Source organism: Scylla paramamosain, chromosome 8 (genome assembly GCF_035594125.1).
Source record: "Scylla paramamosain isolate STU-SP2022 chromosome 8, ASM3559412v1, whole genome shotgun sequence".
Classification (NCBI taxonomy): Eukaryota; Metazoa; Arthropoda; class Malacostraca; order Decapoda; family Portunidae; genus Scylla; species Scylla paramamosain.
In genome coordinates, this window is record NC_087158.1 from 15,442,040 (window position 1) to 15,467,039 (window position 25,000).

The 25,000-nt window shown below is 40.8% G+C and overlaps 1 protein-coding gene across 3 annotated transcripts in view; it reads right to left on the reverse strand.

Moving 5' to 3' along the window:
• LOC135102845 (beta-hexosaminidase subunit alpha-like) overlaps window positions 1–25,000 on the reverse strand; it is a 39,439-nt gene that overhangs the window by 1,692 nt on the left and 12,747 nt on the right. For 2 of the 3 annotated variants that reach the window (XM_064008414.1, XM_064008415.1), the window contains exons 2-12: window positions 11,254–11,703; window positions 8,101–8,243; window positions 6,548–6,684; window positions 5,665–5,792; window positions 4,719–4,823; window positions 4,095–4,202; window positions 3,107–3,245; window positions 1,784–1,881; window positions 1,442–1,522; window positions 1,041–1,214; window positions 538–733 (exon numbers count right to left, since the gene is read on the reverse strand). In XM_064008414.1, the coding sequence (XP_063864484.1) occupies window positions 538–733; window positions 1,041–1,214; window positions 1,442–1,522; window positions 1,784–1,881; window positions 3,107–3,245; window positions 4,095–4,202; window positions 4,719–4,823; window positions 5,665–5,792; window positions 6,548–6,684; window positions 8,101–8,243; window positions 11,254–11,379 (1,435 nt within the window). In that variant the 5' untranslated portion in view covers window positions 11,380–11,703. Of the gene's footprint in view, window positions 1–537; window positions 734–1,040; window positions 1,215–1,441; window positions 1,523–1,783; window positions 1,882–3,106; window positions 3,246–4,094; window positions 4,203–4,718; window positions 4,824–5,664; window positions 5,793–6,547; window positions 6,685–8,100; window positions 8,244–11,253; window positions 11,704–12,531; window positions 12,555–25,000 lie in introns of those variants that run through there. The other variant, XM_064008416.1, reaches the window with a different exon arrangement.

Below are 25,000 nucleotides of genomic sequence, written 5' to 3' on the forward strand. Positions count from 1 at the left end.
AACAACAACTACTACTACTACTACTACTAATACTAATACTACTACTATCCTATCACAACAACAACAACAACAATAACACCAGCAACAACAGCAACTACTACTACTACTACTACTACTACTACTACTACTACTACTACTACTACTATTCTATTACATTGTTACTACTACTACTAGTTACAATATTGCTACTACTACTGTTCTATTACATTGTTACTACTACTACTAGTTACAATATTGCTACTACTACAACTATTACTACTACTACTACTACTACTACTACTACTACTACTACTACTACTACTATTACTACTACTACTACAGCTACCACTATTACTACTACTGCTTGTACTATTACTACTACTACTAGTACTACTACTACTACTATTAGTACTACAATTACCACTAATACTACTGCTAGTTCTACCACCACCACTCTATTACACTGATAGTACTACTACCACCACTACCACTGATACCAGTACTACTTCTGTTACTATTACTACTATTACAACTCACATCACCAGTAATAGCAATTACCTTGGAAATCAGTTGGGTCACATTTATAGAAGTTCTTCCAGTCCTGGCCATAGGTGATGTAGTTGATATACCAGCAGGAGGAGACAATAACCTGGTGTCCAGCTTCTGTCAGGTCACGCACATACTCCCGCCAGCCTCGCATCTTGGACGAAAGGGACACATCCTTCCACACCTGAGCCACACTTGTGTTTTGCATCTGTGAGGTAAAAAGGTGAGACACTATTAAAATGAATCATGTCAACAACAAGAACTGAAAATTAATCACAATACCAAAAAGGCACACTGATTCATTATCACCACTTTCATTATCCATGGAAAAAAGTTTTTGCCACACTCTTTAACATTTTTCCTCAATCTCAAGTCCTCTGATCTGCTGATAATCTCTTTTCAAAACCTAATGATTGATAAATATGAAGATCATAAGACATGATAGAGAGAGAATGCAAAACAGAATGGAAGTATGTGTGGCAGGTTAGATACTTGACTTCTGACCACAACTATACCTTGGTGCCACGGTCAGCTGGGTCCTGCCATGTGATGTAGTTGAGAGGTGTCAGCTCAGCCAGCTCCAGGACCTTCTCTACATAGTGCTGTTCTACATCACGCACCTCCGTGTAGTTGTGTTTGGCCATGAATTCATGGACAACAGGTGAACTATTCCAGCAAGGCAAGAACACCTGCACCAAACAGCCAAAGAACACATGATACGCATGCAATAATAACAGTGATTCAATATTATGAGCAGCACATACCAGAAGTCACCTAACATTCAAGGACACAAGATAACACCCTCAACAACATATAACATAAAGGCTAACCATGGCGTGAATAAAAACACACACACACACACACACACACACACACACACACACACACACACACACACACACACACACACACATACCTCATCCAGGCCCATATGGATGTAGCCATCCACAAAGGTGTGCTTCAGATCCACCAGGAAGGCTTTCAAGAAGTCATACACCTGAAAAAAGGTAAATGATGATAAATAAATAAAAACAGTGATACAAAACCAAGCAAAAACATCTAAAAAAAAAAAAATAAAAAATCACTCAATATATAGTAAGCATATCTGTGGATCCCAAATAAACCTTTTCTTATCCTGTACCTGTATCCTTGTCAACTACTGATTAACAATAATACAGAAGATGGAAAGGAATTAGTTTATTAACTGATGATGATGATGCAACAACAAGATCATGTGAGAAAGAGTTGGAGGCAATACCTGTGGATTTGTTGGGTCAAGATTCTCATAAGCAGCATGGAAAGGATACTTTGGGGTGCCTGCTGTCTTGCCATCCCCATAACAAGGAGTCAGAAGATCTGGAAGCAAAAGAATGTTAGTCAAATGACATTGGTGTGATGCCTAGCCTTGAAGCATTATTGAAACACTGAGAAACTGATCTCAAGGAAGATAAATTTGCCATGACAGGCACTCCTGCTGGGGACTGAATACCTATCAGGAGTGTTATGATGGCATGCTGATCAAGCATGTTGCCAGTCTGGCCACAAATGATCACCAAAGCCTGAGTAATATTTGGTTGGCCTTGGCACTACAGCAGCACAAAGTAAGGTGAAGAGGAATGTCCCAGCTCTTAATTTCTGTATCAGTCACATATGTTTTGATATATTCCCTTACACTGTTTACATGCTGGGATGAAACTTGAATACATTATTGTTATAAAATTTCCTCCTAAAAGTACTAATGAAAAGTTCTGGTGAAAATTATAACTTTTTCATCAACCATTTTGTTTGTGATAAATGTTTTGGTGAGAATCATAATTCTTCATCAGTTATGTTGTCTTTCCAGATGCTGATTTTTAGTGTGTGCCTTGAGTGCTTCTGTATATAAAAGAACTTGTTATAACCCTTTGCCTGTTCCTTTTTGACAACTTTTCATTCATCTAATACAAGTAGCTTTCTATCTTGTACTTATATACAACTTTCTACTCCATGATGAATTGCTTGTCAGAAAATATTTCCTTATAAGCACACTCTTATCCATAAATAACAGCCTCATTCAAAAATATATCTTAAAGAAAACTGCTTGCTAACCATTGATAATCATATACAAACAGTTTATATTTTCAGATTAACTTTCATGGTTAATAACACATACTTCCTTATGAACACTGTTAGAGTAGGGGGGTTCACCAGAAAAGGCAGGCACTGCTCAGGAATCAAACCCAGGACCTTCCATTTGCCAAGCAGACGTGGTACCTGCTACACCATGGTCACCTCCTGGTGACAATCCTCACATCTACCTCCTAAGGCCCCTTGGCCAGGCCACTCCAGGGAATGTGAATCGCTCCCTGGATCCTACTCACTGTGCCATGTTTGAGTAGGGGGTTCATCAGAAAAGGCAGGCACTGCCCGGGGCATCAAATCCAGGACCTTCCACTTGCCAAGCGGATGTGTTACCTGTTACACCATGGTTACCTCCTGGTGACAACTCTCAGAAACACTATCCATCCACAAACAACAGCTTGATCCAGCAATACACCTTTCACACAGCACAAGGCTCACCCCAACAGCCTGAGACACTTACGAGGAAAAGCCTTGCCAAAGCCCTGTGCATGGCCTGGTGTGTCAAACTCTGGGATGACTCGGATGCCTCGGTACCTTGCAAACTCAACAATATCCATAACATCCCCCTGTGTGTAGACGTGGCGAGGCGTGTAGGCACCCTGGAAAAGGAGAGAGGGAGGATCTTTATGTATTGGGGGCATGGGAGGAAAAAACCCATGAAATGCTGGGATTTATTTATAGAAAGGATGAGTAATGAGTTGGCTTATATGCAGAAGACTATTGCTGCAATTGTGCATTAAGAGAGGTATGAGAAATGTTGTAGCTTATTAGAAAACCAGCTTTCTTGTCTGGCTATCTTTCTACTTCTTTTTTATTTTTTTTCTTATTTTTCTTTATTTTTGTTTGTTTTCTTTTTTCTTTATTTCAGTCTTTCTTTACTTATTTTTTTCTGATCTCTTTCTTTCTTTCTTCCCTCATCATTTCTAGGATGAAGAAGGCTTTTACACTGCATGAATATGAAAGAAAGAAGCTAAGATACACTATATGATGCTAAAAAATGTTATGTGCGCAAAAAGAGAAGGATAAAGATCCTTACACTTAGGAAACAAGGTGAAATTTGCTTCTGCTTTATGATGTTAACATAAGTGAGATGATTTGGAGGAGGAGAGAGAAAAAAATTAATATATCAGGTACAGGAAAGGAAAAAACCTAATTCATACACTTTATAGTGGTAGGGCAAGTGAGAGACCAAGATAGTAAGGATTAGATGGAACTGGCAAGTGGGAGAGACTGAGGAAAAAGCTAACACACAGCTAACTGAGAGCAAAGATACATGGAGGAAATAACAACCACATAAAGGCTGAGGAGAGGAGAAAAGAAGCACAGAAGCACACATCACACACACAAAACAGTGAAAGAATACATGACACACTGTGAGGGTCTAGGAGGAAATAGAGCAGGGAAATAGGAACACATGAGGCTGCAGAGGGAAATAATTCAGGACTCACATAGAGGGACATGTTGGGGAAGATTCTTGACTCATAGGGGAAGCTCTGGTCATCAACAATATGCCAGTGAAGAACATTGAGCTTGTTCCATGCCATTGAGTCCAGCACCTGAAGGAGAGAGGCTTGGGTGAATGGATAAACATCTAACACTACTGTGCTTCTCACACCACACCACATACCACACGTCTTGGATGTGTGGGTGACAGGGTGACTTGTAACTGTTCGAATGACTTACAGATACACTAATCTGAGTGAATGACTCAACAGCTGATTATCCTGGTTGCTGACTGGCTGAGTAATTGACTATCTGAGTGGGTAACAGACTGACTGATTGACTGATTTAATGGGCAATAATACCAACTGACTGTCAGCTTTAATGGATAACTGACTGACTAAATAGTTGATTGATTAGGTAACTTACTAACTATTTAGAAAAATAGCTAAGTGAATGACTGACTGACTTTATGACTGACTGACTCGCTGGCTGATTGATTGGATAACTATCTGACTGACTGACTGACTGATTATGTGACTGACCAAATGACTGATTGATGAGCTGAGTGATTGGCTGAACAATTAACAAATCGCTTTTCATAAACCACAAATGAGAAAAGAGACACATACATCAAGCAATATATTCTTAGGGAGGAAGTGTCTGGCGGTGTCCACAAGCAGGCCGCGATGAGGGAACCTGGGAGCATCCTTGATCTTAGTGACATTGAGGCGGTACTGTGGAGCAGGAGGCAGGGTATTAGTAAGGCAGAGTAGAGAATGGTTCTGTAACAACATATCCTCAACAACATATCATTTGAAGTGGTGTGGGCATGTGGCCAGGATGGAAGAGGATGGCCCTGTGAAGGTGACATGGAGAAGCTAGGTGGAAGGGAGAAACAGGAGACAAAGGATTAAGTAGGGAGATGGAATGGAGAAAGACATGAGATAGAAAAGATACATAGAAAAGAAAGGAAAACATTACTGGTAGTTAAAGGAATAGGGAAGACACAAAAATACACATAGAAAATCAGATATATGCTACAGCAACAATAAAACACAAAAACTAGATGAATAAATTATCTTTTATGGCTTCAAATGAGGGTAAAAATTAAAATGATCATAGTAACAAGAAGCCACAAATCATCTTCCTTCACAAAGCTTCTCTATTCTTATTGCTGTGCCCCACTTTGAGTGACAGAGAGAGACTTAGAGAGTGATCTGCAGGTGAGATAAATCGATAGCCATGAGAGATATCCAGGCCAAGAAATGAACCCTGACATGGAGGCATAAAGTGCAGCATCTTAGACATCCAAAACTATGATGATCAAGATAATTTATGGCAAAATTTCTACCAAGCAAAATCAGGAGAGCATTGGCATGAAAACAGTGATAGAAGAGAGCAAGAAATGCAACATTGCAGAAATGAGAGAGAGGTTGAAGACAGTCAGTTTGAGAAGAGGATTTGATAAGACAAAATTCTTTAGATTCCACCCTGTCTAGAGGAGCAGTGTGAGTGGAACATGTGAAGTAACTTGATAACTCCCTGTTCCTGCTCTTCACTTCCCCTGCCACTCACCACATTGTCTGGCTCAGCGATGTGAACCAGTTGTGAGAAGGTCTCCAGTCCTCTCAGGCCACCCCAGACTGTGTGAGCATCCAGCCGTCCAGACACACCCTCCTCAGTCTGTGTTATCTCCAGGGTGTCTGTTGTAAGGGGGGAGGGTAGTGCACATCAGCATACATTAGGCATAAGCATGGATAGAAGGACCAGATAACCATGGATAGAGAGATCAGGATAAGCATGCATAGAAGGATGTACTGCATGACTCTGGACTAGGTAAGTAAACTGAGAAGCAGATACTGGGTGACTGAGTTAGAGAAATGCACTTGAGTACTGATGGACAAGGCAGAAAGAGATGGAGCAAATACACATAAGGAAAGCACAAGAAAAGAAAGCAAAATGTTACTGTTAGAGGAATTGGGAAACAAGAAAATGCATATGAAAAATCAAACAAACACACACACACACACACACACACACACACACACACACACACACACACACACACACACAAAACAGGATAAAAAAAAAAAATCACTACAGTAAAAACAATGTATGAAATCTTTATTTATAAGTATGTACAAGAAAGAAGAGGATTAAAAAGAATAGATTTTGCAGTCTCTAGTCCATATAATGTTTGGAGTTGGCTGTAGAACAAGAAACAAATATCTTAGAATGATTAGTGACTGAGGAAAGATGAGTCATATAGGAGTAAAAGGGTTAAAAGAATGAAAAAAAAAATCATCACAGCCATTTCTAGTCAGTTTCATGGCTGCAAAATAAGAAATGTCTCAGAGTGATTAGTGACTGAGGAAAGATGAGTCAAATAATAATGGAAGGGTTAAAAAGAGTGCCAGAAAATCCAGCCATCTCAACAACAAGGCCACACAGCACTCACAGGACTCATAATTGGGATCTAGGTTGAGGTGAGGTGTGTGGTCACAACCTGAGGCCACAGTCACATTGAGGAAGGGCAGCACTGGCAGGCCCACGTCAGCCTTTGTGTCCCCGCCAATGAAGGTCAAATTCAGGTACCTGCAGGCCAAGGTGATATGTTAATGACTTTGTATGAGTAAATATTCTTCCTTTTTCGACTGACAGAGATTGATAATTTTTGTTAATTAAGATAAAGTAATGTGGATAAAGATGGATCAGTTTTGTCACTCATGTTGACGTAATGTAGTGATGATGTGTACTTTTTTTATATGTTAGAGGAGTATTGACCAACGGTTAAAAAAAAAAAAAGGAGCGGGACCCAGTGTCACCTAAAATTGGAGAAGTGTCTTAAGACTTCCCTCTTGAAAGAATTCAAGTCATAGGAAGAGGGAAATATAGAAGCAGACAAAGAATTTTGGAGTCTACCTTTCTGGCTGGTAGAGATGGATCAGTTTTGTTATGAACTAAATACTTTTCTTTTGTTAATAAACTGTCTGTAGTATGTACCGCCTGCCTTTTTCATTTGTCCTTCATTTGTTTCTCATCTATGTGTTATTTATCAATTTATTTATTGACTTATTTATATGTTTGTCAATCTATTATTCCTCAGTTCTATCATTCTTGTAGTCTATCACAGGTATGAATATTTTTACAGATGAAGCTGTACTTTTAAAGTTATTGAAACATCTCCCCATCCCCAACTTAACTTATCATCTTAAATATTCTCTCTCTCTCTCTCTCTCTCTCTCTCTCTCTCTCTCTCTCTCTCCTCTCTCTCTCTCTCTGTGTGTGTGTGTGTGTGTGTGTGTGTGTGTGTGTGTGTGTGTGTGTGTGTGTTAAAGAATGATAGCCACATATCTTGGGTCTATCTTTTATTGACTCATAAAAGAGAGAAAAACTCACAGAAATATCATAAAGGAAGTGTAAGAGGTGATAGTTTGCCTGGGCAGTTCTGGGAGGCTGTGTCAGTGATGAAGTTTCAGGGAAAAATTTTAATAAATAAATAAACGAATAAATAAATAGATGAATAAATATAATGCTTTCTATTTTTTTTTGAGGACTGTAAGTTTATTGTTATTGCTGTTGTCATTGTTATCAAAACACTGATAATGATGATAATGACTCTGATTCTGATTCTGATTCTGATGATGATAATAATAATAATAATAATAATAATAATAATAATAATAATAATAATAATAACAATAATAATAATAATAACAATAACAATAATAACAATAACAACAACAACAACAACAACAACAGTAAGAACAAAGAGAAAGAGAAGAACGGGAACAAGAGCAAGAACAAGAAAACGAGAAAAAAAAAAAAAAAACAGCAAAACAAGAACAACACTAAGAACAAGAATATGAAGAGACTGATGATAAACGAAACACAACAACAACAAGAACAAGGACAGGAAAACGAAGATGAAAAGAAAGAGAGAAAGAAAGAAAGAAGAAAAACTTCCTGCCTCTGTTATCACCCCCCTCCCTCTTCCTCTTTATGACCTACCTGTGGATGGCGTAATCGATGACGTTGCAGCCGAGGAGGTCAGCGGAGATGATGAAGGTGGTTGGGTCAAGGGTCACCTGCAGGGGCGACTGTGACCACTCCCGAGGCAGTGGCCATGGGGACCCGGGCGGTGACTCCTCTCCCTGTGGGGGTAGGGAAGGGTAGTAATGGTAGTGGTGGTGGTGGTGGAGGTAATAGTATTCGAGTAGGTGGTGTGGTGGTGGTGTTACAAGTGGTGTTAGTGATAGGTGTTTGCAGTGATGGTGGTGGCGACATTAGTAGTAGTAGTAGTAGTAGTAGTAGTAGTAGTAGTAGTAGTAGTAGTAGTAGTGGTGGTGGTGGTGGTGGTTACGAGGGCAGTAGTTGTCTTCAGGTGAGTAGATTTTGTATTTGAGCCGCCTGCCATCCGGCCCAGCTCAGCCTGACTGCATTAGATTTCCACAAACCTATCTCCGGAACTATGCTACCGATCACAATGAAATTCACGCCATTTGACAGCACAACTCTTTCAGTCTTGTATGATAAAGGTCTTGTCACTTGTATTGAGTGGAGCTAATGGAAAACTTGCAGAAAGTGGAAGGGTGACTTACGCATGGTTTCTCAGTAACTACTCAACCAATTCTGTTGAAATATGAAATGTGTCGTGCATATTTTCTATGTACATAATTGACCGTGCCAAATGTGAGTTTGCGCTGCGCATACTCAAACGCACACAATAAATAAGTAGTCAATATTCAGAAATGACCTCCCATTAAATGTGGTTTCTGTTAGACCGCACACTCCATTAAGCGCAGAGTTCAATATACTATCAATACGATATGTGTAACAGACCGTCGACCCAAGGGAAGTTTTGAATTATAGCGGCCTGAAGTTGGCAGTAGTGTGGCAAGGTGATTATTGTACCATGCAGGGTGTGTGGGTATGCAGCGACGCTTGTTCATCGCATATCAAAGCGTTTTTACTGGCGGTAGTAGTAGTAGTAGTAGTAGTAGTAGTAGTAGTAGTAGTAGAATTATGCTTGTTGTTGCTAAACAAGAAAAAGTAGTAGTAGTAGCAGGAGAAGGAGGATGTGCGTCACAGTGTCAGTCGCCTCATCTTCCACTCATCTTCGTGTGTGTGTGTGTGTGTGTGTGTGTGTGTGTGTGTGTGTGACCTTCCCTGATTAAGGATTTCCAGGTGAATTCCGGTCATGATTACCCTAAAACACTTCCCGTTCCACCTTCACCTCCACCACCACCACCACAACGCTCACCACCACCATCACTAATTTACCTCAGCTGCGCATTTCTCTCTCTCTCTCTCTCTCTCTCTCTCTCTCTCTCTCTCTCTCTCTCTCTCTCTCTCTCTCTCTCGATTTCACTCACTCATCATGTGTGTGTGTGTGTGTGTGTGTGTGTGTGTGTGTGTGTGTGTGTGTGTGTGTGTGTGACTGACAACCCCATCCTCCCTCTCTTGTCTGCTTTATTTCCCTCCCTCCTGAGTTCATTCTTACTTCCTCATTGCTTCTGTCACCGCTGCATCCTCCCTCACTCCCCATCCCCCTCCTGTCCCTCCTGCTCCTCGTCCCTCTCTCTCTCTCTCCTCTTCCATCCCTTCGTCAGTGTTTCCCTGTCGTCCCTTCATTCTTAATCTACCCTTCCGTTCACTCTTGCTCTCCTCTTCATTTCCGTCTCTCCCTTGTCCAAAGTTTTCCCTATGTTTTTATTACGCTCTCTCTCTCTCTCTCTCTCTCTCTCTCTCTCTCTCTCTCTCTCTCTCTCTCTCTCTCTCTCTCTCTCTCTCTCTCCCTCCTTCTTTGATTGGTATTTCCTTTTCATATTTAACCACAAATCTTATCCTTTCCCCCTCATTCTCGTCCCCACATTCTCTCTCCTCTCCTCATTCCTCTTCACGCTTCTCTCCTCTCTCGTACCTGTCCTCTCATATTAACAGTCGAAACCTTCCTCCTCTTCTTCCTAGTGCTCTGTTTCTACTACAATCACCTCTCATCTCTTTGGTCTAGATGATTCTCTCGTTAGGGAACCTTCAATCAATCAATCAACCACTCAGTCACTCAATCAGTCATTTGACCTCTCCCTCTCTCCCTCCGATGCAATCATGCATGGTAAGGAGAGAGAGAGAGAGAGAGAGAGAGAGAGAGAGAGAGAGAGAGAGAGAGAGAGAGAGAGAGAGAGAGGAGAGAGAGAACACTACTGTAAATAAACAGACATGACATACACGAATACATACACTGCAGACAACACATACACTACTACTACTACTACTACTACTACTATTACTACTACACCTATCCACCTGGTATGCACAAATGTACCTACCTGTACCTGCATGATCGGTGTACAAGAATAAGATGTGTCTTGTTATTAATTATGTATTGTCTGCCTTGCCCTCCCCTCCCTCCATCCTCCCTCCCTTTCTGCCTCACTCGCCCACATCCCTCCCTCACACTTCCTCCTGCCGTTCCTCTCTCTCTCTCTCTCTCTCTCTCTCTCTCCTCTCTCTCTCTCTCTCTCTCTCTCCTACAGCCACACTTCCCTTACCAACTTGCCCACACACACACACACACACACACACACACACACACACACACACACACACACACACGCACACACATCTCTATTAATTTATTATTATTAACTTTCTCTTTTTCCTTGGCTTCTTCACTTTCTTGATTATATGTAATTAACTTGCTTATTCTCCTTTTTGTTTTGTTTATTTTCTCTTTAATTCAGTTATTCATATGCAGGTATATATATATATATATATATATATATATATATATATATATATATATATATATATATATATATATATATATATATATATATATATATATATATTTTGTTTTCATTGACTCATTCACACTACCTTTACCCCATTAAATTATGGAGTTATTACTCCATTCACTCACCCATTTATCCACTCATTCACTCACTCTCTTGTTCGCTTCTTCCGAATAACTCACCCTTTCCATTTACTGACTGACTCACACATTCATCAAATTAATCCACGCATCTCTCTCTCTCTCTCTCTCTCTCTCTCTCTCTCTCTCTCTCTCTCTCTCTCTCTCTCTCTCTCTCTCTTTCTACCTCCTTCCTTTATTTTTCATATTCACAGCCTCCACACACCTCCCTCCCCCGCACACATACTTACCGGTAGTGGTAGATTCTCCTCCACATAGATAAGTTTGGCGGAGGCAGCACCCACCATCATCACCAGCATCACCACTAGCACCCTCCAGCAGCAGCACCAGCATCCCGTGTCTCCCTCGCGGGCCATGGCGGAGCGAAGAGTGAAGGGGAAGTGGAAGCAACAGCAGAGGATGGCAGGAGGGAGAGAGGGACTAGAAGATTATGGATACACCCCTCCTCTTTGGGTATATGAGCGGGTTTCCTCCAGTAAGCTTGTGCGAAAGGGAAGGGAGAAGGGGCAGGAAGGACAGGAGGGAAGGAGGGACAGGTCTGTCTGGCTGTCTGGTGGGTTGGTTGGGGCGATGTCTGGTTGGCTGGTTGGCCGGCTGGCTGTTGGCGGAGCTCCTGTGGTATGTCCGCCCCGTCAGAAGGCCAGAGCGTTGAGCATGGCGTGGGAGTGGCCGCGCCGAGCCTGCAATATACGTACTGTTGCTCACTTGATCACTCACTTTCCCACACCCACGCCTGCACAGGTTGGCTCATATCCGTATTCTTAAACATCTTGGATTCTCACAAAGACTATTTTAAAGGCTACAAGGATGATTAGTTAGGTTCACAGGTGTGTTTTTCCCACTGGTGTGGCAGAATCATTGATAGACTACCACTAGAATTGTGAAAACACCTTTGAATAGCTTAACATCTTCTTTTATAGCATGTTAAAGGTAGTCGAGATGAAATAGTGAAGCGATTAAGAATATGGGATCCAATCCTGTAAAAAATAGGTAGATAAAAACAAAGGCAGATAAAAACATCCCCTCCCAAACACACGCACTGGATATTACGAAGTTGACTTCGTCCTTTAAACATACTGATAAGAAAATACAACTTGGTAGATAAATACATTCACATACACGTAAACACAAGGACTTATTAGGAGACGCCGTGTATCAGAAAAATATTGATAGTCTTACGAACGTAAACTACAACATGAATATGACGAAACATGAGATATACACAAAACGAGCTTGATTCAATTCTGTTAAATATCATTAGGTAAGAATAATGAGATAAGAACACACACACACACACACACACACACACACACACACACGAAACAAGTCTTCATGTGGCAAATTCCTGCAGTGTGTGTATGGTATAATGTAAATGATATCTTATTGCGAAATACATAAGTACTGTACATACAAGTAAACTGCTTTATCGTCAACTGTAAAGTACGATAATCTTCCTTGTACATGCGATGAGCCATGTATGTAGACAATGAATATAGGAAATTACGTACATTATGTTAAGAGGAAAACATGGAGGAGTAAACTCCGTCCACTGGCTTTACTTGTCTTGACAGGAGTGGAGCGGGAGACCGTCTCCTCTTGTTAGACCTCCTTGAGGAAAACGGATACAAAAATATAGTTAATGGGAAATTATGAAATGATAATGCCCACAGAAAAAAAAAAAAAAAACGGTTATGATAATTCGGAAAGACAAAAGTAAAAACATATTAGAAAAAGACAGAAAGAGAATAGAAAAAAAAAGATAAAACGTAAAAGATATAAAGAATGTCTACAAGAAAATATTAAAATAAAAATGAAAAAACTAAACATGTTTGTCCCAAATTTCCGTCCGTCATATTTTTGTTCTTCATTATTTTGTCTATCAAGTTCAGCTATTTAGATTATTTATTAATTTATTCGTATATTTACTCATGTTTATTTTTCTCTGTTCTTCAAAGTTATGTATTCAGGTTAAGCTTAAGTTGTCCTAGATGACAAACACACACACACACACACACACACACACACACACACACACACACACACACACACACACACACACACACACACACACAACACACACACACACACACACACACACACACACACACACACACACGAAGAAAAAATGAACAGATAAAATGAACACTGAAGATGCAACAACAAACATATTCTTCAAGGAAACAAACAGGGAATGATTAATCAAACACAGTAGAGGGAAAAGAGAGAGAGAGAGAGAGAGAGAGAGAGAGAGAGAGAGAGAGAGAGAGAGAGAGGAGAGAGAGAGAGGAGAGAGAGAGAGAGAGAGAGAGAGAGAGAGAGAGAGAGAGAGAGAGAGAGAGCAAATAAAGAAGGAAGGAAGAAAAGGAAGGAAACAAAAGAAGCAACCCTGAAAAAAAGAGAAAGGAAGAACAACAGGATATATGGAAGAAAGAAAGAGAAAAGGAGAACAGATGGAAGGAAGGAAGGAAACAAGAAATAAAACTAAGAAAGGAAGAACAGCGAAACGAAAAAAAAAGAAAGGAAGAATCAACGAACGAATATATAAATGAAGAAATGAAAGAAAAGAGGAAGGAGAGAAAGGAAAGAAAACATAGAAACTGTACACTCATAACTCTCCGTCTGTCTATCTTTCTATCTATCTATCTATCTATCTATCTATCTATCTGTCTCCCTACCATTGCCAATGTTACCTTTTACGGCCTTCCAGATACTGCCCGGAACTGTGTATGCGTCGCCACTTCAAGGGCCTACTGGTGAGGGTGGGGTACGGGTGGGGGTAAGGTGGGAGTTGGGGAAGATGAAGGTGATGGGGGGAGGAGGAAAAAATACTAATAGCTGAGACGCGCATTGCAAGATTAGGCTTCCAGGTATGTCTTATCTACCTACTACGTCACGTCTCTCGCTGTTCCTGTTGTTCTTGTTTTTTTTGCTCTCCTCTTCTTCTTCTTTTATTTGTTATTATTATTATTATTATTATTATTATTATTATTATTATTATTTTTAGATACGACTTCTCTAAATATTATTCTTTCTTCTTTCCTGCTCTTTGCTTCTGCTTTTTCTTATATTACTACTACTACTACTACTACTACTACTACTGCTACTGCTACTACTACAACTACTACTAATACTACTATAATTTTATTATTATCCGTTACATTATCATCTATTCTTGTTTTCCTTTCCTGGCGTGAAGAGTAGCAGCAGCAGCAGCAGCTCTCTCTCTCTCTCTCTCTCTCCCCAAAAAAATAAATATATAAAATAAATAAATAAATAAATAAATAAATAAATAAATAAATAAACAATAAAAAAAAACACGTTCCATCTTATTTCTCATTCACCTCTCCTTCTTCCCTCTCGCCTTGTCCATGCACGCACACACTCACCAAAGCAGCACACCTTGCGGCCTTGGTCTAACACACACACACACACACACACACACACACACACACACACACACACACACATACACACACACACACGAGGAAAAAAAAATGAACAGATAAAATGAACACCAAGATGCAACAAAATGGGCGAGCCTTAATGCGTATGTAGCCCCTGTTCATCTAGCAGCAAGTAGGTACGGGATGTAACCCGAGGGGTTGTGACCTCGCTGTCCCGGCGTGTGGTGTGTAAGTGGTCTCAGTCCTACCCAAAGATTGGTCACTATGAGCTCTGACCTCCTTCCGTAGGAGAACGGCTGGCTGGGTGACCAGCAGACGACCGTAGGTGAATCACACACACACACACACACGTCTGTCTGTCCGCCACCCTCCCTCTTATTCCTCAACGACGCCTCACCACCTGCTATCGTGCTTTGACTGGAAGGCTAGGGTCAGAGATAGCCAAGCTAACCTTTCCTTCCACTCACACACTGCGGGGAATAGTCAGTCTACCTTACAAGTCTGTGTGTGAATCACCCATTCCTAAATCTTTCGTTATCTGATCCCTTACATCGCACAGATTGTAGTGGAAGTTATTTATCTTGTCTCTCATATCAAACAGGCTGTAGTGGACGTTATTTATCTTACATCTCACATGAGATAGGGTGTAGTGGAAGTTATCTAGCTTATCCCTCATCTGAAAACACCAATAATTTCAGGTGTGCTTGTTAGACTATCAATAAAATTATAAAAGAACATTCGAAAACAACAATGGCTTCCACTTATGGTTGTTAAGCTATCACTAGAATTATGAAAACACCATTGAGAACCCTAATAAAACAATCACTAGAGTCTGTTAAAAGCAGTTACAACACCGAAATGTCTGAGATTACGAACTATATAGGTGGGCCTTTTTATTTTAAGCTCTTTTGTTACCAGTGGCCCTCTTACATGAAAGTAAAATACCAAAGGGCTTAAAGCTTCAAGCACGGCCTTCGTAAAGAACAACAAGCGGTATTGTTCTTTCCTCCACGGTGAACTCTGTCATCAAATACTTCCACTGCTGAGTTATTCTTGTTACCGCCTTCACCACGCCTTCTCGCTCTTCCTAGCCCTCCCCTCCGCACGCACTGCTACCACCTTACACCATCCTCTTCCCCGCCTCCTGTCAGATGTGTAGTGCTCACTCCCCTCCTATCTCCTTAAGCACTTCCGTCATCTAACACTCATTCCTATCTCCGCCCCATATCACTGTTAATCCTCTTATCCTTGTCTCTTCTCTCGTTTCCATTCCCATGTGACTCTCTCGCCCCGCCCCGCCCCGCATCAGCTGTGCAAACAGTCACATTCTGGGACGCCTGCAGTGAGTGGCCCCAACAGGATATCGGCAAAGGTCAGCCGTTTAGTCACATCCGCCCGCAGCATAGGAGGTGTCTGGGCCTGCAGTGGCCTCCTCCTGTCAGCCCGAGTGTCTGACCTCTCTGATGGTGGTGACACTGGTGGTGATGCTCCCGCGAACGATCATAGTCGCTCTATTAAGCTTGTATTCAGAAACGTTTTGGTCTCTCACAACGAATATTTTCAAAGGCCACAGAGATGATTAGCCGCGTTGTATAGAGTATTTCTCCTGTTAATCATGCAGAAATCTTGTTAATCTGTTACTACGACCATAAAAACATCCTTAAAAACCGTGTAATTTAAACTAGAGTCTGTTGAAAATAGTGAGGTGCGGCGCAGAAGTGTTTCTGATTATGGTCCAAGAAGGCTCCGTATTTCAAACGTTTTGTTCTCTTCCAAGGAATATTTTTAAACGCCACACAGATGATTAGTCAAGTTTTCAAGGGTAATTTTCCTGCTAGTGATGTGGAATACTTGTGAAACTCACACTACAACCGTGAAAATCATCTTGAAAATACCGATAATTTCTACAGTTTCTAAAGGCTACAGAGAGGATGTCAGGTTTTCACAGATGTTTTTTCCATTAATAATACAGAATCCTTGTCAACTATTGCTAGAATCACAAAAATGCTCTTGAAAACCTTATCGACTTCCACTGGTCTGATAAAAGTACTTAAGATAAAACACCGAAATGTTTGAGAATGGGGGTCTTCCCTCAGCTGACACCACCCGCCACTCTCTGGAGCCAAGTCTCTCTCCACCAGTCAACCCCATCATCCCCCCTTGCTCCGTATTCTGAAATACTTTGCTCTCTCACCGACTATATTTTCAAAGGCCACAGAGATAACTAGCCGAATTCTTAAGATTGTTTCTCCTGTTAATAATTTATAAATTTTGGTAATCTCACTAGAGCCACGAAAAAAAAAAAAAAAATACACACCTAGAAATCCATGTAACTTCAAGTAAAGCGTTTTGAATGTAATGGAGGTGCAGTGTAGTGTTTCAGAATACAAGTATGATCCTTTGGCGCAGCGCTGACTTAGCACTGCGCAAAACTAGCGACTTGCTCGCAAAACCCCAACCTAACTCTTAGGCGTGGATAAATTCGGGGATGCAAAGAGAACGTTGAGCAAATTATGACTTTTTTCTTGATGTTATCCCAAACAAGCGGTGTGGACGCGGCGCCAGGCCACGGGAACAAGTTGGTGGCCGCCTAACCCATTAAGCGAAAGGTTGTACACCCCCTCAAGGCGACGGGATGTGGTGATAATGAACACCAGAGACTCCGCCGCTTTCCCTGCTCCGGTGGCGGTGGTAGTGGTGGTGGTGCGTAATAGTAGATTTGATAATAGTGGTAGTTTCAACAGTAGTAAGTACACACATCTCGACTCACTAAATAACAATATCTTAACAAACTACTATGCATCGCTTGAAAAAAAAAAAAATAATTAAAAGAAAAAGAAGATAAAGAAAAAAAAAGTTTAACTGGACACCTGCAAGGATGAGACTGAGAGGATGAGGAGGAGGAGGAGGAGGAGGAGAGTAAGGAGGAGGAGGATGAGGTGGAGGAGAACTATTATTACTGATCTTGCCCGCCATCAACAGCTTCCACAGTGAGCACGCTACTGGTTGCTGTATCACTGCTCTGCTACACTCTGCAAGATGCGGAGCACTCACAAAAAGAAAAGAAAAAAAAAAAAAGGATTGAAAGGGCCTGTATTTTGAAACGCTTAACTCTCTCATCACAACTATTTTCAAGGCCACAAAAAATATTAGCCGGGCTCTCAAGAGAGTTTCTCCTGTTCATAATGCATCAATATTGCTAATCTGTCACAATACTCGGGAAAAAAAAAAAATAATAAATAAATAAATAAAAAAAATAAATAAAAACCCACGTAACTTCAACTGTAAGCTTTTGAAAGTGGCCGAGGTGCGGTGTAAAATGTTTCAAGGGTATGGTCCGCTGCCCTGCATTCCTAAACGTTTCGCCGCCTTCTCTCTGCTAGTCTTAACATGCTGCAGGAAAAGTTATGGGGGCTTGCAGGGGTGTTTTCATGGTTCTAGTGAGAGTTTAAGATTCCACGGTGACAGCAGGAAAACACTCCATGAAAATCTGTATATCTCTGTCGCCATTGAAAACAGCCCTGAGGAAAGCAAAAAAAAAAAAAAAGCCTTTGGAGATTCAAGTCGTAGCCTAACCAGGGAGGCGTAAACAGGAAAATTGTTGCCTTCATTGGTGCATTCATGAGAGAGAGAGAGAGAGAGAGAGAGAGAGAGAGAGAGAGAGAGAGAGAGAGAGAGAGAGAGAGAGAGAGAGAGAGAGAGAGAGAGAGAGATATCCCCCTCCTTCACAACTATGGCTATCTCAATTCCCTTCACTACGCGAATGTGACCACCAGGCAAGAAGTATTCCCAGATAACGCGAGGAGCTGCGAGTTTCAAGACAGGGCAGGAATGTTTTAAAATGCTTCGCTCTCGTCATTAGATAATTTTCTAACACTACAGAGATGGTCAGGTTCTCATTGGTGTTTTTCCTTTTCCTTTTTTTTTTTTTTTTTTTTTCAGTTGGTGATGCAGTCATTGTCAAACTCCCACCAAAATCATGGAAACACTTTTCGAAGTCCAAATAATTTCATTCACAGTTTGTCCATTTCTCGAAACGCATTTTTGTTTCATATAATTATAGCACACATTATCCTCACAGGTTGCTGCCCTTATTGTTGGTGCAGCATCCTTGTTAAACTATCACCAGCACCATATATATATATATAGAAAAAAAAATATATATATATATATATATATATATATATATATATATATATATATATATATATATATATATATAACAACCTTGAAAACCATGATAACTTCCACTAGACGAGAGCACGTCAAAAGTAAAGCCCATAGAAATGAACAGTCGGGTGATGATGTAAAATACTCATCAAAGTACCACTAGAATCATGAAACTACCTGAAAATCATAACAATCCCCACCCCAACGAGAACATTAACTATCACTAGGATCAAAATTTTACCTCAAAACCTTAATAACTTCCATTAAACGTAGCGTATAGTATTAAACACTTGAAAACTACCGGAAGAGAAAACTCGAGCTAGAGACAGAGGAGACGGCGAGAGAGAGAGAGAGAGAGAGAGAGGAGAGAGAGAGAGAGAGAGAGAGAGAGAGAGAGAGAGAGAGAGAGAGAGAGAGAAGACACAAAGTGTATAAGTATGTCGCGCTATGTTCGACCTTCCTAACAGGCTCTCAGCGATGACCCGCTACACTGCCTGACCGTATCACGACCCTCATCACCCCGAGACAGGCTGGCTGGCTGGGCGGCTGGCTGACAGGTTGCAGGGGGGACGGGAAGGGGAGAGGTGAGGAGTAGGGAAAGAAGAGCTAAATAAATATCCGATAATGCGGATGGTTCTACGAACAGCTCTTTGTGTCACGTACTCACGACTAAATAAGTAGGAAATGAGGAAACGTTTGATGGTTACGACACTCCTCCTTCCAGCACACACACACACACACACACACACACACACACACACACACACACACACACAGAGAGAGAGAGAGAGAGAGAGAGAGGAGAGAGAGAGAGAGAGAGAGAGAGAGAGAGAGAGACGAGAGAGAGAGAGAGAGAGAGAGAGAGAGAGAGAGAGAACAGTATTCAGAAACGCTTTGCTCTCTCATCAAGACTATTTTCAAACGCCACAGAGATAATCAGCCTGCTTCTCAAGTTTGTTTCTCACCTTAAATATTGTAGAAATCTTGTAAATATGTCGCAAAGACTGAAAAAAATACAAAAAAAAAACAGCCTGTTTTTAAAAAATAGTGTAGCTTCAACTTGAGCGGCCAGAAGTGTTTCAGAATATGGTCCAGAGGAGAGAGAGAGAGAGAGAGAGAGAGAGAGGAGAGAGAGAGAGAGAGAGAGAGAGAGAGAGCCTGTAATGTCGGTGGCTAGGCTAGAGAACGCCGGTGGGACGACATAACATCTGAAGCTTGGGAAAGAGACGTAGGAGTTAGAGTGAAGTTTCTCAAATAGCGAGGTTTGATAGGCTCCGGAAAAGTAAACATAAACAACCACACAAAACACTTACCATGTTTTATGTGTCTACTAGCAAATAAGGTTATTGGTATCATAAAAAAAATAATAAATAAATAAATAAAATAAAAATGAACAAGTAAATAAAAATAAAGGAAGCTGCAAGAATCCATCATGGCCTTACACGTGGCGGTCCTTGTATAAAAAATTGAACATATCTTCCCATTTCCACTATTATCTCCACTCATCCGACAATTAATCCTTTCACTATGATAAAACTGCTGGCGTGGACGTAAATGAGAGGATAGACTTAATCATGTCTTGGTTACCGCAGCAGAAATAGAGTATTTAAGAGACTAGTACAAATAGCCTAAAAGCTGTGGACGAATAATCATTTTACTGGAATGTGCAACGATTTACAGCACTAAAGGCCTTGTGCACAATATCTACAAGCACCCAGAAAAAAAAAAAACTTCAAACCTAACTCATAAAATCCGGGTGGCTTCTCGGAACATAGTAAAATTAGTGCACTTTAACACGAAATCGTACGAAACTAGATAGATCTAGACCGAGAATTTTACTAGACGCAACACACAGCTCACTGATTTTAAGACAGCACCCGTGAAATTTCGTAAAATCATGAAATCTTAGCCTAAATAAGAGTAAAAAGGGGGGAGAGAGAGAGAGAGAGAGAGAGAGAGAAGAGAGAGAGAGAGAGAGAGGAGAGAGAGAGAGAGAGAGAGAGAGAGAGAGAGAGAGGAGAGAGAGAGAGAGAGCAATATCACGTCAGAACGAACAACAAAGCAGTAATAACTAGAATAGAATTAAAATAAACTGTTCACGCTGAAAAAAAAAAAACAAAAAACATTGTGAACTATTTGGCCAAAGAAGATGGAAATTGACTTGTATTTGGAGACGAAAATCTAAGAACGAGAAACATGAAGACGAAATCGGCTCACACTGAAAACACACACACACACACACACACACACACACACACACACACACACACACACACAACACCAATAGTCCGCATTCTCAGACATTTAGGAATCTCATGTGATAAAGGTTCTGGGATTTTCAATGGTGTTTCTATGATTCTAAATCTAACAAGGTTTTCTCACTACTGAAGGGGAAAACACCATGAGAACCCAATTAATCATCCCTGTGGTCTTTGAAAAGTCCTTATGAAAGACTGAAGTGTTTAAGGATACAAGCTATAACAACTTACAACTCTCTGCTTACCTGAAGACACTGATGAATAAGATGAAGACGAAGAAAGAGGCCTTATATTTAGGACGCGTGTTTGCTTGTGTGTGTGTTAGCCCCCTGCGTGTGGCGGGGCTTGGGGCTGCGGTGGGTTAAGGGGAGGGTGTTGAGGACCCTGTGGGACGGGTTGACCGGGGCGTCTAACTCCCCCATTAGGGTTGGGTCTACACATACTGATACTTAGATAATAAATACAGGTTACAAAAAAAAAAAAAAAGAAAAAAAAAGAAAAAAAAAAACAGCAAGTAAACCCACTTAAGTCCCTTCAAGCTCTCTCAAGTCCCCGCAATCTAGCCCGTCGCAGCTCCTAGTCCACACACAGAAGGACGAAGATACAGTTCCCCAAGCATGAAAACCCCTATATTTATATACGTACTAGTTACGCCCCGCCCCTGACGTTTCTGTATCTACATCATCCTTTCCGCCCCCTTCCCACCGGACTCTCGGTTTAGACCGAAGACAAACAGAATTCCTGCACTCAAAACGTTCTCTGTCATTTCCTTCTTACCTTCTTCCACTATCGTCACCATGTCATCATCAAACGTTACTGAAAGCGGTATCACGTAGCGCCTCGATATTTATGACAATATTCTCTATTGAATATATGTGTGTGTGTGTGTGTGTGTGTGTGTGTGTGTGTATGAATGCTGTCAAGAAGAACATGAACAAGAATACAGCATCACCAACCACCAATCATCACCATCACTACCAACAACAACAAAACAAGCACTAACAGCTAAAGACTAACTTAATGCCACACCTTCTCGCCTGTAAGCACCTCACAGCTAGACAGCTAGTCCAGCTCACCACTATACGTTCCTTGACACTGCCCTTGCAAACGTGCCGGAACGTCACTGCCTGTCTTGCTTGATGCTGACTATCTAGACAAGTACGCACGCCACCTGTTAGTGCCCATCTTGTTGTTGTTGTTGTTGTTGTTGTTGTTGTTGTTGTTGTTGCTGTTGTTAAGGTTTTTGTTGGTGGTGGAATGTCTTCCTTATTATTTTAAAGTTGTCGTTGTGTTTTTGTCCCTGTTCTTGACAACATACATAAGCGTTAGTGTGAAAAAAAAGACAGTAACATTAAGGAAAAAAGTAGGGATGACAACAATAATAACACGACAGTACGACTGACAATTTAACAAGCACAACAATCGGAGAAGAAAAGTGAGCTGAACCAAAGAACAGATATATATCAAGCCAAGCACATACAACATACGTAACATATTCTAAGTGAGGTTCCTTATGTCATTCATACTTACAGAACTGAGTCACATGAGGATTATGTAGGCAATTCATGAAGAAAAGGCAAAGAAGGGCGTTAAGACACTCACATGAGTCAAATGAAGGTTCTGAGTTATTCATAAGAATAGAAAATCAAATGAGCGTTCCGTAAGTCATTCATAATTACAGAATTGACTCAAATGAAGATTCGTTATCATTCTACTACTCTTACTATTACTAGTGCTAATACTGCTACTGTTACTACTACTACTAGTATTACTACTGTTACTGTTACTAAAATTACTACTACTACGATTACTACTACTACTACTACTATTACTACTTTTTTTTTTATGTAGGAGGAACACTGGCCAAGGGCAACAAAAATCCAATAAAAAAAATACATAAAAGCCCACTGAGATGCCAGTCCCATAAAAGGGTCCAAAGCGGTAGTAAAAAAATTGAAGGATAAATGTCTTGAAACCTCCCTCTTGAAGGAATTCAAGTCATAGGAAGGTGGAAATGCATATGCAGGTCGGGAGTTCCAGAGTTTACCAGAGAAAGGGATGAATGATTGAGAATATTGGTTAACTCTTGCATTAGAGAGGTGGACAGAATAAGAGTGAGAGAAAGAAGAAAGTCTTGTGCAGTGAGGCCGCGGGAGGAGGGGAGGCATGCAGTCAGCAAGATCAGAAGAGCAGTTAGTATGAAAATAGCGGTAGAAGACATCATCACCGCAACATTGCGGTGATGAGAGAGAGGCTGAAGACAGTCAGTTAGAGGAGAGGAGTTGATGAGACGAAAAGCTTTTGATTCCACCCTGTCTAGAAGACCGGTATGAATGGAATCCCACCCCCACACATGTGAAGCATACTCCATACATGGACGGATAAGGCCCTTGTACAGAGTTAGCAACTGGGGGAGGGGTGAGAAAAACTGGTGGAGACATCTCAGAAAGCCTAACTTCATAGAAGCTGTTTTAGCTAGAGATGAGATGTGAAGTTTCCAGTTCAGATTATAAGTAAAGGACAGACCGAGGATGTTCAGTGTAGAAGAAGGGGACAGTTGAGTGTGACTGAAGAAGAGGGGATAGTTGTCTGGAAGGTTTTGTCAAGTTGACAGATGGAGGAATTGAGTTTTTGAGGCATTAAACAATACCAAGTTTGCTCTGCCCCAATCAGAAGTTTTAGAAAGATCAGAAATCAGGCGTTCTGTGGCTTCCCTGCGTGAAATGTTCACTTCCTGAAGTGTTGTACGTCTATGAAAAGACGTGGAAAAGTGCAGGGTGGTATCATCAGCGTAGGAGTGGATAGGACAAGAAGTTTGGTTTAGAAGGTCATTGATGAATAATAGAAAGAGAGTGGGTGACAGGACAGGACAGGAGGAACACCACTGATAATAGATTTAGGAGAACAGTGACCGTCTACCACAGCAGCAATAGAACGATCAGAAAGGAAACTTGAGATGAAGCTACAGAGAGAAGGATAGAAGCAGTAGGAGGGTAGTTTGGAAATCAAAGCTTTGTTTTTTATATATCCAAAGCAACAGCAAAAGTTTCACCAAAATCTCTAAAAGAGAATGATCAAGACTCAATAAGGAAAGCCAGAAGATCACCAGTAGAGTGGCCTTGACGGAACCCATACTGGCGATCAGATAGGAAGTTGTGAAGTGATAGGTTAAGAATCTTCCTGTTGAGGATAGATTCAAAAACTTAATATAGGCAGTAAGTTAAAGCAATAGGACGGTAGTTTGAGGGATTAGAACGGTCACCCTTTTTAGGAACAGACTAAATGTAGGCATACTTTCAGCAAGAAGGAAAGGTAGATGTTGACAGACAGAGCTGAAAGAGTTTGACTAGGTAAGGTGCAAGTACGGAGGCACAGTTTCGGAGAACAATAGGAGGGACCCCATCAGGTCCATAAGCCTTCCGAGGGTTTAGGTCAGCGAGGGGATGGAAAACATCATTGCAAAGAATTTTAATAGGTAGCATGGAGTAGTCAGAGGATGGAGGAGAGGAAGGAACAAGCCCTGAATCGTCTAAGGTAGAGTCTTTAGCAAAGGTTTGAGGGAAGAGTTCAGCTTTAAAGATAGATGTGATAGCAGTGGTGACATCTGGTTGAAATAAAGGAGGGAAAGAAGAAGCAAGGTTATTGGAGATATTTTTGGCTAGATGCCAGAAGTCACGAGGGGAGTTAGATCTTGAAAGATGTTGACACTTTCTATTAATGAAGGAGTTTTGGCTAGTTGGAGAACAGACTAGGTATGGTTCCGGGCAGAAATATAAAGTGCATGAGATATTACTACTACTACTAATGATAATAATACATACTACTAGTAATGACAATAATAACAAACTGAGTCCAATGAAGACTCACTAAGATGTCACGATTATTAAAAAAAAAAAAATAAATAAATAAAAAAAAATAAAAAAATAGGTCCACCAGCCTTTTTTTTCACCTTTTCCCTTTGATATTTCAACATCGTCATTTTCTTTTTAAGTCTTTTTTCCCCTTTCCCTTTGATATTTCAACATCGTCATTTTCTTTTAAAGTCCTTTCAGGATATTTACAACTCATGATGTGGAAATGTTATTTCTCGTCGTCAAGTTACGAATAAGTGACAGGAGTGACCCTTTGTCCAGCACGTAACATTT